We start from the raw sequence: 15,828 nt of genomic DNA, 5'->3' as shown, positions 1-15,828 counted from the left end.
GCCCTAAAACGTAATTGAAGCCATAGGAACTTTTGAAATCATGTGATTACTCATTTAAAATTGTGGAAAAACTAAGTCAAGACTGTGTATTACATAGTACAAATGCTAAAAAATATATTTGAGGCATTAAAAAAAAATGTTTTCCCTGAAAAAATAGTATATTCCATATCTTGATATGGTCATAGGTACCTATACTAGTATATACAAAATTTTTGACTTGTCCAAAATCAAAAAAGAACCAATGTCCCAACCTTTCTTTAACCTGCTGAACACAGCCGTGAACTTGCCGCGACCCTCAGACTTATCGTTTTCATAACCCTAACCCTAAGTTGAGCCCTAAAACGTAATTGAAGCCATAGGAACTTTTGAAATCATGTGATTACTCATTTAAAATTGTGGAAAAACTAAGTCAAGACTGTGTATTACATAGTACAAATGCTAAAAAATATATTGAGGCATTAAAAAAAAAATGTTTTCCCTGAAAAAATAGTATATATTCCATATCTTGATATGGTCATAGGTACCTATACTAGTATATACAAAATTTTGACTTGTCCAAAATCAAAAAAGAAACCAATGTCCCAACCTTTCTTTAACCTGCTGAACACAGCCGTGAACTTGCCGCGACCCTCAGACTTATCGTTTTCATAACCCTAACCCTAAGTTGAGCCCTAAAACGTAATTGAAGCCATAGGAACTTTTGAAATCATGTGATTACTCATTTAAAATTGTGGAAAACTAAGTCAAGACTGTGTATTACATAGTACAAATGCTAAAAATATATTTGAGGCATTAAAAAAAAAATGTTTTCCCTGAAAAAATAGTATATATTCCATATCTTGATATGGTCATAGGTACCTATACTAGTATATACAAAATTTTGACTTGTCCAAAATCAAAAAGAACCAATGTCCAACCTTCTTTAACCTGCTGAACACAGCCGTGAACTTGCCGCGACCTCAGACTTATCGTTTTCATAACCTAACCCTAAGTTGAGCCCTAAAACGTAATTGAAGCCATAGAACTTTGAAATCATGTGATTACTCATTTAAAATTGTGGAAAACTAAGTCAAGACTGTGTATTACATAGTACAAATGCTAAAAATATATTTGAGGCATTAAAAAAAAAATGTTTTCCTGAAAAATATGATATATTCCATATCTTGATATGGTCATAGGTACCTATACTAGTATATACAAAATTTTTGACTTGTCCAAATCAAAAAAGAACCAATGTCCCAACCTTTCTTTAACCTGCTGAACACAGCCGTGAACTTGCCGCGACCCTCAGACTTATCGTTTTCATAACCCTAACCCTAAGTTGAGCCCTAAAACGTAATTGAAGCCATAGGAACTTTGAAATCATGTGATTACTCATTTAAATGTGGAAAAACTAAGTCAAGACTGTGATTACATAGTACAAATGCTAAAAAATATATTTGAGGCATTAAAAAAAAAAAGTTTTCCCTGAAAAAATATTATATATTCCATATCTTGATATGGTCATAGGTACCTATACTAGTATATACAAATTTTGACTTGTCCAAAATCAAAAAGAACCAATGTCCCAACCTTTCTTTAACTGCTGAACACAGCCGTGAACTTGCCGCGACCCTCAGACTTATCGTTTTCATAACCCTAACCCTAAGTTGAGCCCTAAAACGTAATTGAAGCCATAGAACTTTTGAAATCATGTGATTACTCATTTAAAATTGTGGAAAAACTAAGTCAAGACTGTGATTACATAGTACAAATGCTAAAATATATTTGAGGCATTAAAAAAAAAATGTTTTCCCTGAAAAATATGTATATATTCCATATCTTGATATGGTCATAGGTACCTATACTAGTATATACAAAATTTTTGACTTGTCCAAAATCAAAAAGAACCAATGTCCCAACCTTTCTTTAACTGCTGAACACAGCCGTGAACTTGCCGCGACCCTCAGACTATCGTTTCATAACCCTAACCCTAAGTTGAGCCCTAAAACGTAATTGAAGCCATAGGAACTTTTGAAATCATGTGATTACTCATTTAAAATTGTGGAAAAACTAAGTCAAGACTGTGATTACATAGTACAAATGCTAAAAAAATATTTGAGGCATTAAAAAAAAATGTTTTCCCTGAAAAATATGTATATATTCCATATCTTGATATGGTCATAGGTACTATACTAGTATATACAAAATTTGACTTGCCAAAATCAAAAGAACCAATGTCCCAACCTTTCTTTAACTCGAACACAGCCGTGAACTTGCCGCGACCCTCAGACTTATCGTTTTCATAACCCTAACCCTAAGTTGAGCCCTAAAACGTAATTGAAGCCATAGGAACTTTTGAAATCATGTGATTACTCATTTAAAATTGTGGAAAAACTAAGTCAAGACTGTGTATTACATAGTACAAATGCTAAAAAATATATTTGAGGCATTAAAAAAAAAATGTTTTCCCTGAAAAAATATGTATATATTCCATATCTTGATATGGTCATAGGTACCTATACTAGTATATACAAAATTTTTGACTTGTCCAAAATCAAAAAAGAACCAATGTCCCAACCTTTCTTTAACCTGCTGAACACAGCCGTGAACTTGCCGCGACCCTCAGACTTATCGTTTTCATAACCCTAACCCTAAGTTGAGCCCTAAAAGTAATTGAAGCCATAGGAACTTTTGAAATCATGTGATTACTCATTTAAAATTGTGGAAAAACTAAGTCAAGACTGTGTATTACATAGTACAAATGCTAAAAAATATATTTGAGGCATTAAAAAAAAATGTTTTCCCTGAAAAAATATGTATATATTCCATATCTTGATATGGTCATAGGTACCTATACTAGTATATACAAAATTTTTGACTTGTCCAAAATCAAAAAAGAACCAATGTCCCAACCTTTCTTTAACCTGCTGAACACAGCCGTGAACTTGCCGCGACCCTCAGACTTATCGTTTTCATAACCCTAACCCTAAGTTGAGCCCTAAAACGTAATTGAAGCCATAGGAACTTTTGAAATCATGTGATTACTCATTTAAAATTGTGGAAAAACTAAGTCAAGACTGTGTATTACATAGTACAAATGCTAAAAAATATATTGAGGCATTAAAAAAAAATGTTTTCCCTGAAAAAATATGTATATATTCCATATCTTGATATGGTCATAGGTACCTATACTAGTATATACAAAATTTTTGACTTGTCCAAAATCAAAAAAGAACCAATGTCCCAACCTTTCTTTAACCTGCTGAACACAGCCGTGAACTTGCCGCGACCCTCAGACTTATCGTTTTCATAACCCTAACCCTAAGTTGAGCCCTAAAACGTAATTGAAGCCATAGGAACTTTTGAAATCATGTGATTACTCATTTAAAATTGTGGAAAAACTAAGTCAAGACTGTGTATTACATAGTACAAATGCTAAAAAATATATTTGAGGCATTAAAAAAAAATGTTTTCCCTGAAAAAATATGTATATATTCCATATCTTGATATGGTCATAGGTACCTATACTAGTATATACAAAATTTTTGACTTGTCCAAAATCAAAAAAGAACCAATGTCCCAACCTTTCTTTAACCTGCTGAACACAGCCGTGAACTTGCCGCGACCCTCAGACTTATCGTTTTCATAACCCTAACCCTAAGTTGAGCCCTAAAAACGTAATTGAAGCCATAGGAACTTTTGAAATCATGTGATTACTCATTTAAAATTGTGGAAAAACTAAGTCAAGACTGTGTATTACATAGTACAAATGCTAAAAAATATATTTGAGGCATTAAAAAAAAAATGTTTTCCCTGAAAAAATATGTATATATTCCATATCTTGATATGGTCATAGGTACCTATACTAGTATATACAAAATTTTTGACTTGTCCAAAATCAAAAAAGAACCAATGTCCCAACCTTTCTTTAACCTGCTGAACACAGCCGTGAACTTGCCGCGACCCTCAGACTTATCGTTTTCATAACCCTAACCCTAAGTTGAGCCCTAAAACGTAATTGAAGCCATAGGAACTTTTGAAATCATGTGATTACTCATTTAAAATTGTGGAAAAACTAAGTCAAGACTGTGTATTACATAGTACAAATGCTAAAAAATATATTTGAGGCATTAAAAAAAAAAGTTTTCCCTGAAAAAATATGTATATATTCCATATCTTGATATGGTCATAGGTACCTATACTAGTATATACAAAATTTTTGACTTGTCCAAAATCAAAAAAGAACCAATGTCCCAACCTTTCTTTAACCTGCTGAACACAGCCGTGAACTTGCCGCGACCCTCAGACTTATCGTTTTCATAACCCTAACCCTAAGTTGAGCCCTAAAAAGTAATTGAAGCCATAGGAACTTTTGAAATCATGTGATTACTCATTTAAAATTGTGGAAAAACTAAGTCAAGACTGTGTATTACATAGTACAAATGCTAAAAAATATATTTGAGGCATTAAAAAAAAAATGTTTTCCCTGAAAAAATATGTATATATTCCATATCTTGATATGGTCATAGGTACCTATACTAGTATATACAAAATTTTTGACTTGTCCAAAATCAAAAAAGAACCAATGTCCCAACCTTTCTTTAACCTGCTGAACACAGCCGTGAACTTGCCGCGACCCTCAGACTTATCGTTTTCATAACCCTAACCCTAAGTTGAGCCCTAAAACGTAATTGAAGCCATAGGAACTTTTGAAATCATGTGATTACTCATTTAAAATTGTGGAAAAACTAAGTCAAGACTGTGTATTACATATACAAATGCTAAAAAATATATTTGAGGCCTTAAAAAAAAATGTTTTCCCTGAAAAAATATGTATATATTCCATATCTTGATATGGTCATAGGTACCTATACTAGTATATACAAAATTTTTGACTTGTCCAAAATCAAAAAAGAACCAATGTCCCAACCTTTCTTTAACCTGCTGAACACAGCCGTGAACTTGCCGCGACCCTCAGACTTATCGTTTTCATAACCCTAACCCTAAGTTGAGCCCTAAAACGTAATTGAAGCCATAGGAACTTTTGAAATCATGTGATTACTCATTTAAAATTGTGGAAAAACTAAGTCAAGACTGTGTATTACATAGTACAAATGCTAAAAAATATATTTGAGGCATTAAAAAAAAAATGTTTTCCCTGAAAAAATATGTATATATTCCATATCTTGATATGGTCATAGGTACCTATACTAGTATATACAAATTTTTGACTTGTCCAAAATCAAAAAGAACCAATGTCCCAACCTTTCTTTAACCTGCTGAACACAGCCGTGAACTTGCCGCGACCCTCAGACTTATCGTTTTCATAACCCTAACCCTAAGTTGAGCCCTAAAACGTAATTGAAGCCATAGGAACTTTTGAAATCATGTGATTACTCATTTAAAATTGTGGAAAAACTAAGTCAAGACTGTGTATTACATAGTACAAATGCTAAAAAATATATTTGAGGCATTAAAAAAAAAATGTATATATTCCATATCTTGATATGGTCATAGGTACCTATACTAGTATATACAAAATTTTTGACTTGTCCAAAATCAAAAAGAACCAATGTCCCAACCTTTCTTTAACCTGCTGAACACAGCCGTGAACTTGCCGCGACCTCAGACTTATCGTTTTCATAACCCTAACCCTAAGTTGAGCCCTAAAACGTAATTGAAGCCATAGGAACTTTTGAAATCATGTGATTACTCATTTAAAATTGTGGAAAAACTAAGTCAAGACTGTGTATTACATAGTACAAATGCTAAAAAATATATTTGAGGCATTAAAAAAAAAATGTTTTCCCTGAAAAAATATGTATATATTCCATATCTTGATATGGTCATAGGTACCTATACTAGTATATACAAATTTTTGACTTGTCCAAAATCAAAAAAGAACCAATGTCCCAACCTTTCTTTAACCTGCTGAACACAGCCGTGAACTTGCCGCGACCTCAGACTTATCGTTTTCATAACCCTAACCCTAAGTTGAGCCCTAAACGTAATTGAAGCCATAGGAACTTTGAAATCATGTGATTACTCATTTAAAATTGTGGAAAAACTAAGTCAAGACTGTGATTACATAGTACAAATGCTAAAAAATATATTTGAGGCCTTAAAAAAAAAAAGTTTTCCCTGAAAAAATATGTATATATTCCATATCTTGATATGGTCATAGGTACCTATCCTAGTATATACAAAATTTTTGACTTGTCCAAAATCAAAAAAGAACCAATGTCCTAACCTTTCTTTAACCTGCTGAACACAGCAATGAACTTGCTGCGAGCCTCAGACTTATCGTTTTCATAACCCTAACCCTAAGTTGAGCCCTAAAACGTAATTGAAGCCATATAAACTTTTGAAATCATTTGATTACTCAATTAAAATTGTGGATAAACTAAGTCAAGACTGTGTATTACATAGTACAAATGCTAAAAAACATATTTGAGGCATTAAAAAAAAAATGTTTTCCCTGAAAAAATATGTATATATTCCATATCTTGATATGGTCAAGGTACCTATACTAGTATATACAAAATTTTTCATTTGTCCAAAATCAAAAAAGAACCAATGTCCCAACCTTTCTTTAACCTGCTGAACACAGCCGTAAACTTGCCGCGACCCTCAGACTTATCGTTTTCATAACCCTAACCCTAAGTTGAGCCCTAAAACGTAATTGAAGCCATTGGAAGTTTTGAAATCATGTGATTACTCATTTAAAATTGTGGAAAAACTAAGTCAAGACTGTGTATTACATAGTACAAATGCTAAAAAATATATTTGAGGCCTTAAAAAAAAAAATGTTTTCCCTAAAAAATATGTATATATTCCATATCTTGTTATGGTCATAGATACCTATACTAGTATATACAAAATTTTTGACTTGTCCAAAATCAAAAAAGAACCAATGTCCTAACCTTTCTTTAACCGGATGAACACAGCCGTAAACTTGCCGCGACCCTCAGACTTATTGTTTTCATAACCCTAACCCTAAGTTGAGCCCTAAAACGTAATTGAAGCCATAGGAACTTTTGAAATCATGTGATTACTCATTTAAAATTGTGGAAAAACTAAGTCAAGACTGTGAATTCCATAGTACAAATGCAAAAAAATATATTTGAGGCCTTAAAAAAAAAAAGTTTTCCCTAAAAAAATATGTATATATTCCATATCTTGATATGGTCATAGGTACCTATACTAGTATATACAAAATTTTTGACTTGTCCAAAATCAAAAAAGAACCAATGCCCCAACCTTTCTTTAACCTGCTGAACACAGCCGTAAACTTGCCGCGACCCTCAGACTTATCGTTTTCATAACCCTAACCCTAAGTTGAGCCCTAAAACGTAATTGAAGCCATAGGAACTTTTGAAAACATGTGATTACTCTTTTAAAATTGTGGAAAAACTAAGTCAAGACTTTGAATTCCATAGTACAAATGCTAAAAAATATATCTGAGGCCTTAATGGACTGCTTTGTCAGACACCTAATATAGAAGAGATGAAGGAAAACATTATGGCAATAAAAAAAAAAACTCGAAGCATTAAAGAAATTCATTAATTACCAATTCATTAACTAAATAATTATCTGTGTATTTGCTAAGGACAAGTTCAATTAAAAACTGATAAAACATCAAATCATTACCCACTGCATCATACACGTGTTTATAGCCTCAGCTAATCTTTAATTCCAGACCCTTATTGGACATTGATAGTTTATCTAAAAACAGGAATATTGCCATATTACTTAAGGAAATAATGCTTTACTAAACTATGAACAAAATTACCAGTATTAGAGTTATATGAGCAAAAATATAGTTTTTGTAGAGTTTTTTTGGGGAAGTTTTGAGAAAACCAGTGAATGAATTTTACTCAAACATCACCTTCTTTGTCATGTTTGAGGGATTCCCAGACCTTTACCCCATTCGACCCCCAAATCGCAGAAAAACCGTGCAAAATGCCCTTAAGCTTCGAGCCAAATCTGACTGTTGCCACGCTTATGTATTATTAATTGGCAGAACAACAGCAAAATCTGTCTTTAACGGTACACAAAGGGGGGGGGGGGGGGGGACGGAGGCGTATCTGTCCCAAAGGACCCTGTATGGTTCTGTACATTATACTCAGTATTCATTAATCATCTGAACTGTGTTCTGCCTTTTCTCCTCCTCCTCCAGGTGTAGTTCTAAACATCATTCTCTCCTTATGCAAGCTCCTGAGTGCAGCCGACCGATGTCCCCTGACAAGCTAATGAATGCTCATCACCAGGACCCTTACTTCGTATTATTAAGGACCTGACAGGGGTGGAATCCATCAAGTGTCTTCCGGAAAAAATAACACACCAACACACGCACACACACACACACACAAACACACACACGCAAATGCATGCACACACACCTTTCAGATTCCAGACGCATGCTGGACTGCTCTGGCTAAGAATTAATGCACACTACTTCATTAAACCCAGATTCATGTTATCATTCAAAAATGATAAAATTCTTCACTCCGAAGTACTCACAAACACAGGACTGTTACTCATTCACCAATAAGTGTCTGACTGGTCTTCCTGATGCTCTTTTATCAAAGCTCCAGTATTGTGCATCTGCATACATTTACTGTAGGGGCGTCGGCTTATGAATATATAACTATTATACATAATTCATTCAGAACACAAAAAAACTGTGTGAGGAAAGGACTTAGTTGAGAAGTTGCGCTGCCATTTATCCTGCAAAAAAATGTCTGGGAGAAAAACGTGTGCTAAAGCAGGGCACTATTTAACAATGCTCTCAGTCTCTACATGATGTAGTCATGACGTCAAACACGAGTGGAAGCGTGTTTGCAATGGTTATATTTTCACCGTATTTTCAAGTGTTCTTCTGAGTATAATCGAGATCCAATTCAGTCACATTTTCCGAAGATAGAACTATTTTCCGAAGATAGAACTCACAGGGAGAAAGTTGATGGTGGATTGTTTTACTAGATTACAGTGTCAACAGGGAGTAGCGAATGGGATATAACTCTATTCTGTGAGAGAGGTGCTTATTAAAAACCTTTTACAGACTCTCAAAGAGCAGGCAATTAGTTGTGCAGGGTACCATGGCTTTTAATTAGACTTTTCCTTTAAAAAAAAAAGTACACATGAGTAATGCTGTTCTGAGATAACCTTCCAGACAAACAACCTGCTTTAAAAATACAAGTGCTGTAAGCCCATGTTATTGTCATATTGTCTGTTTAATTAGCTAAATCCATTTATACTTTGAATTCACATTTAGAGTGGCTATGGTTAAGGTCATACAATCTAATAATAAAAAATAAAAAATAATCAGAAGTTCATTTTAGGATGGAACGTGAATGCTATTTGATCCCTTCATTATTATAAAATAAAGGAAACAGCTTTCAACAGAAGGCTCATTATATTACAAATAATTACAAGTTGTTAGATGTTCCTTTGGTTACATGCTGTAAATTATTTCAATTTACTATGTGCCACCCAAGCACACACTGTAGCTCTCATGTCAACTTTCAGGGGAACAACAAACAAGAAATTTGAATTGGGAGTTTTTTGGGGGAACACTAACAGTACCAAGTAATTCACCATAATAATATTTGGGGGATGGGGGGTGACAATTTAATGTTTTCCTAAATTTGGTCCCGCTGTCCCCTACAAGGAATGTCCATGTAGTCACAGTAACATATTACCAGTACATATAGCAGCTATCAAGCTATTAAAGGCATATGTACAGTATTCAACCTAGGTGACATCATACGCTCGAGCTAAGTGAACTGACGATTTAGCTACCTTACAAGTAATGTGGCAGTTAAACACCAACTTGCTTGTGTGATAGTGGAGCTGTCATGGGTGACACAAAGAACCGGGCAGATCTCTGTTGTTAACACTTCTGGCTTTTTCAGAGAATGACAAAACAGAGATACTGTAAGATAGCTGGGATATCAACTTCCTGGTAGAAAACAGAGAGGAGTTCCACCAATCGGCACAGGCTCTGACCAGGCTAATGTGACATCATACAGCCGGTTTCAAGCTCCACCTCTAATTGCCATTAGCATTGTTTTCCACCATTAAGCTGATGGCCTAGGGATTTCTTATCCCAGTTTTGCAATCCCTTGTGGTATTACGCTTTCAGACCTGTCTGGCTGGTTTTCTGTATGATGAACAATGAAGGACAGCTGTGTCAGGTACTCAGGTGGGTCTCTCCCGCGCTGTTAGAGGCTAAGGCTAGCAGGAGCACCTCATTAGACACCTGTGAGGCCTCGCCCGGTACTCCCAAAGGAAGCCGCGCACTGTACACTGCGCTATGGGAAAGCAGTCGACTAAACCGTGCGCTACTCCATTAGCGGGGAGCCAAAAAAAAAAAAAAACCCACTCCATATCCGAGTGCGTTTCTGGGTAATGCATTCATGGCTGCCTTCTCTCCATGGTGAGCGACGGCCCCACCCATGTCCAGACCGTACCGTCAAGCGACTCCCAAAGACTTCATAAAACAAATGATGCATCCATCACGATCCCAGCAGCCCTCTATCACTGCCCCTGGGCAATAATTTAGCATTATAGCTAATTTGTTTTGCTATCTGTCAAGCTAAAAAAAAAAACAAAAAAAAAAAAAACATATTCTATGACGAACTGGGGACACGGCAGCAGTAGCATTAGCGGCCCGGCGAGCTAAACGTGTCGCGTCGGAGATAGATGTCCTTGCGGCTTCAGTGGTTTCTCGTGGTGAAAGGCTCCTCTCACCGGGAGCAGAAGCTCGGCCCTGCGGCTGAGACGTCGCCGGGTCTCATCTAGCTCGCCCAGTCGGCTATGACCGCGGAATTCCACCGCGGCGGGATTTAATTAGATCCATCCCGTCAGGGCTGCCGTGGCGTTCGCTTGACGAGGACCGCTCTCGGGTCCAAGCAGCGATCCCGATGAGATGTGCCAAAGGCTATTAGGGGTTATCTGTCCTCCGATCGGCTCGGGCCTTCCCCCCTAATGTGACTTGCGAGGGTGATGGGGAGGGGGGGTTAGAGTCAGCAGCTCGTTTGGCTCTGGTGCTTCTCAAAGCGCAGACTGGACAGCGCTAATTCAACAGAACGGGCGATTTCAAATTAGGGAGAACATTTTCTGGAATGACCGAAGAAGGCACAGGAGCACTGGAGATTTTTTTTTTTTTGGGGTCTGGGGGGTTGGTGGTTCAGTCAGGGATAACTTAAATTGGAAGGACATTGACATTGATTGTGAGAAGCCTGATATGATCGCATGGCGCTATCTGTGATATTGAACGGTTTCTGGGGGAACAAAGAGGCAGTTAATGGTGTTTATCAGTGTCTATTCAGAACAAAATCATGTGTTCTTCAAATGAGAAAAATCATTCTGGTCTTGAAAATCCCTGAGTTTTCTTCTTCGTATTCAGCTTTTTTTTTTTTTTTAAGCTTCCATTTAGACAGGCCAAATGAGGGCAGAATTAAGCACATTAAGACGTGACTGCTAGTGCTCAGATGCAAGGAGTTGACTAGAACAGTCCAGGTCTCATTTGAAAAAGAGAGGACAAAAAAATAAAAAAATTGCTTGAGCATTAAAACCCTGTTCAAACCACAATATGGCACAATATGGTGCACAGTATATACAGTATATATATATATATATATATTACCTATATATATATACAGGTAATATGTAGTCACACTGATATTCAAGATTTTTTAAGGCATTTTATGGCTAGCACTGCTGTTGCAGACATGTCACCATCCCGGCACATTAAAGCTGAGTGACCCTATTTTCAAGACAAAACTGAACTTCCAATGTATTGCGCATCGCCTTCAGATACTTACTGGAGCTATTGTTATTGGGGTTTGTCTGCGTCTCGTTTTTTGTGAAGTTTGCCATGAATCCCGAAGTGGATATGTTTCTGGAGTTCGTAGAGTTAATGTTTGGCTCTTTGCCGCACAGCAGTAAGTTTATGCTGCCAATCATATCTGATCTGAAATCCAGCGAATTGGCTGCATTAAGCAGCATCGAATTCTGCAGCTTGGAAATCTGTAGAAAGAACCAGAAAAAGGAAATTTTAGTGTCACTTTAGTTGCTTGTAAAGATTATTTTTAGTAGCCATTAGGGGACCAAATTAAAATTACTTTTAGTTTTTTTAACATATCAAATAATAGCATATAACATAAAATATTACTAAATATTTGTCATAGAGTTAGTTATGTTACATTGCTTATTGCTTATTTATTTACTTTATTTTGTGTCAAAGCAATTACGCCTTTCGTTCCAAATTACATTCACTATAATTTATGATCACTGTTCTCAGAAACAGGCTCTGTGAATCAATCTATGCCATTCCATTGGTGAGAAATGTATCAATTACTACATAATTCACTTGCTAAAAACAAATCTAACAAACATACATAACATATGTTTGAATATTTCCCATTTTTTTACTATTAAATAGTTTATTAATTCTGACATTTATATATATTTTTTATAGTGGTTACAGTTATGTTGGTTGTATGGACATATATACTGAAACATATTGCGGCTCCTTCTTCATATATTTTTAACTGTTGCATTTCAAATATCGGAGAAGAGTCACACAAACCTCCTGAAGCACTGGCAACACATCTGCAGTTGTTTTTCTAACCAATCCAAAGGTTTCAGCTGGATTCAAATTCGTAGCTTGGGCAAACTGGATGAAAGAAAAGTTTGTTAATTTGGTCTACATTCTTATACTGCACCCAGCGTAGCATAGAGTCCAAAAAGTATTGTGCAAAATATCAAATTCTCAGGAATAGCAGAGACAGCCTAATTTTTTCATTTACTCAGAAACATAGCAAATTTATCATTTGGGGTTCAACGTTAGCAGCTGAGTTATGAAGTTGAGTCGTGTTGCAATGGAAAACAAATAAATTGTCTCTTCCCAAAATGTACTAGACCCTGAAGCACACGACATAGAATGGAATGTGTTAACTTTTGTTTGTATTTGCTTTAATACTGGGGGCGACGTAGCTCAGGAGGTAAGAGCGGTTGTCTGGCAGTCGGGGGGTTGCCGGTTTGATCGCCTGCCCTGGGCGTGTCGAAGTGTCTCTGAGCAAGACACCTAACCCCTAAATTGCTCCTTTCACCGTTGGTGTGTGAATGGGTGAATGAGAGGCATCAATTGTAAAGCGCTTTGGATAAAAGCGCTATATAAATGCAGTCCATAAAACTATTTAATTTACTTTCCTCAACTACACCTCAACCTTGCCCACATAATCACGCTCAAGCTTCACGGATGTACTGAAGACTCTGCCGACAATGATACGGCCAACAGCACAGCGCACATTATTTTAAAATAATGCAGGAGTTCCTCCTGCGTAAAAAGGAAACGACCCTTTATAAACCCTGAGAGGCAACTTTGGCAAAAAGCAGACTCCTTTTAAGTCTTGAGAGCATTAATATTAGTCTAGCCTTACACAAGGCACTGACACATACAGAGCATGAAAGGATGCCATGAATAAACAAAAAAAAGGTCCTGTCACCTAGTCTGAAGGGAGGAAGGAAGAAGATACTTTGAAAAGTTCACCTCTTCACTTCTCTATGCCATTATTCTTCTTTTCTTTCATAATAATGTGAGTAAGAAATGAAGCCGTGTGCTTTTATCCCCTTTTCCCATTTCTGTGGCAGACAATTTATGTAAATTTGCCAGTAATGAAAAAATGCTCGAAATATCCACTTTGTAGTTATAACACAAATGAATATGATATGATATCATAAGTAACTCACACACGCACGCACGCACGCACGCAACACATACACACACGCACACACGCACACACACACATACACAGTTTTAAGCAGCAGTACTAGACTGTATCAGTACAATGGCAGTGTTATAACAGCTCTGTAGGGTAAGTCATTTGTATGGACGTGTTGTTATGTTAACTACTCACAGTTGAGGCTAGCTTTTGTGAATCCACGTTTTGTCGGAAAACGTTCCCGGTTTCTGTAATCTCTTTCGGTGTGAGGGAGCAGCTGATTTTCTCAAAGGTCTCTTGGTCAGCTGTTGAGTTAAACTCCAGCACTGTCCCATTGCAAAGGATGTCCTTCAGGTTATCATCCATTGAAAGACCCATTACCTTCACACACAAAAAAAAAACAGTTCAAATGAAAAGTGTTAGAGATGACAGAGGACACTGTTCCTTACAGTGTTGTGATTGGGAGTAAGTGTTTTAAATGTTGGATTACAAATGAGTGTTATTTTCTCAACAAGTAATACCAGAAACCCTATCAATCAATCATAAATTTACCCATGGGGATGCAAACACAACTCACATGTGTTTAATATTAATTAATTATGTTATTTATCATTATTGTTATTGTTATTATTATCATCATTATTTGGGTAATGCAATAACTTTCTACATTGAAGATGTAATGAATGTAATGAATGCCTAAAATTGAATTATCTTCATTTTTTGGGTAATACGAGACTATTTTTTGAAGGATATGGGCCAAATTTAAAGGGACAAATGTTACATAACACATGGACAGTCTGAACAGAGTCACACAGTGACTGTAATGTAAAACCCCCTTTTTTTTTTTACATAGCTGGCAAACAGGATTTGCGATTTTGGAAATTGATATCATACAGATATCAAACAGATGTCATACTGCATTATGCACTGCTGTTATGTCCATTTTTTTCACATGATGGTGAAACTACGTTTTTTTAATGAGATCCTGACCCAAGGTGTGTGTATCATCAAAAAGCACTTATGGGCTTTTCACACACATACAATGATGAAAATATATGCAAGATCAAAACACAGCTCTCGTTCAACTCTGCTTGATTCATGATCGTGTGGAATGCATACTGTCCTGGTGTCCTTCATGAATAAACATGATTATGCAGGGCTAGGCAGAGACCGCATGTAGAACACATGATATTGCTTTGCGTTATATTTGTATTGGAATTATGGATAAAAGGTTGACTCACCTTACTGGGCCTTATTTGTGCTGACATTATGCTTTCCGCGTCTGATGCTGAAATTGAAAGATTCTCCTTCAAATATCTGGTGAAAGTCTCATTGTCTTTCAAAACCCTTCTCAGAGGGACAGGACGGCCTTGAATAAAGAATGAAAAGAATAAAGAACAAATGAATGAAAGAATGAATTGCCCTGAGACAACAGGTCTTTGGAGTAATTTGTTTGAAATATGCCCTATCCAGATTCTACAAAATCTTTAAAAAAATAATTGTAGATATTGAATTGTAGATGAGTGCATAACCAGATGCCAAAGCAAGCAACTCAATCATATTTATGCTTGGATAATACATACACAACAAAGGTTTCGCTGGCTAACATTTCCTGGGATTATCAATATATCCATTTTTATCCAAATAAAATTAAATGCTATACTGGAAAGCCCATTTTGCAGTTCATGTGTGATTGAGATGTATCTTCAACTTTGTCAAGTCATTTATTGATATGACTTATGTCAAATATCCTTTCACTTAATATAGCATTAAGTAATAGGATATTTTTGAAGGTTGTCCAAAAAAATCACGAAGGAAACAAGTGTATGTACAGGTTCGGCAATTTAAAACAACCTGCTGAAACAACAAATGAATAACTGCTGTCATCATATTATTTATTATCCTTATGAATATCCTTTGCATAAAGACCTTTATGAGGTAGTATTTCTCATTAATTATTCTTTAGCTCTGATACTTTGAAGGATTTAATTTTGCAAACTACAAGCACAATGACCTCAGAATGCAAATTCTCAGGAAGTGCTGTCAGCTTTCACAATGGTGGGATTCCATTGCCTATTTGTAAATTAGGTTGCTTATGAAAAGCTGAATATCA

General features: G+C 36.0%; 1 protein-coding gene across 5 annotated transcripts in view; it reads right to left on the bottom strand.

Moving 5' to 3' along the window:
• Positions 1 to 15,828, bottom strand: part of LOC135259949 (phospholipid-transporting ATPase ABCA1-like) — a 141,649-nt gene that overhangs the window by 112,933 nt on the left and 12,888 nt on the right. For all 5 annotated transcript variants that reach the window (XM_064344933.1, XM_064344936.1, XM_064344935.1 and 2 more), the window contains exons 6-9: positions 14,957 to 15,084; positions 13,911 to 14,096; positions 12,581 to 12,667; positions 11,814 to 12,018 (exon numbers count right to left, since the gene is read on the bottom strand). In XM_064344933.1, the coding sequence (XP_064201003.1) occupies positions 11,814 to 12,018; positions 12,581 to 12,667; positions 13,911 to 14,096; positions 14,957 to 15,084 (606 nt within the window). The remainder of the gene's footprint in view (positions 1 to 11,813; positions 12,019 to 12,580; positions 12,668 to 13,910; positions 14,097 to 14,956; positions 15,085 to 15,828) is intronic.

The sequence above is a fragment of the Anguilla rostrata genome, chromosome 7 (assembly GCF_018555375.3).
Source record: "Anguilla rostrata isolate EN2019 chromosome 7, ASM1855537v3, whole genome shotgun sequence".
Lineage (NCBI taxonomy): Eukaryota > Metazoa > Chordata > Actinopteri > Anguilliformes > Anguillidae > Anguilla > Anguilla rostrata.
Note: the sequence above shows the minus strand (reverse complement) of the source record. Positions and strands in the feature narration are given on the sequence as shown.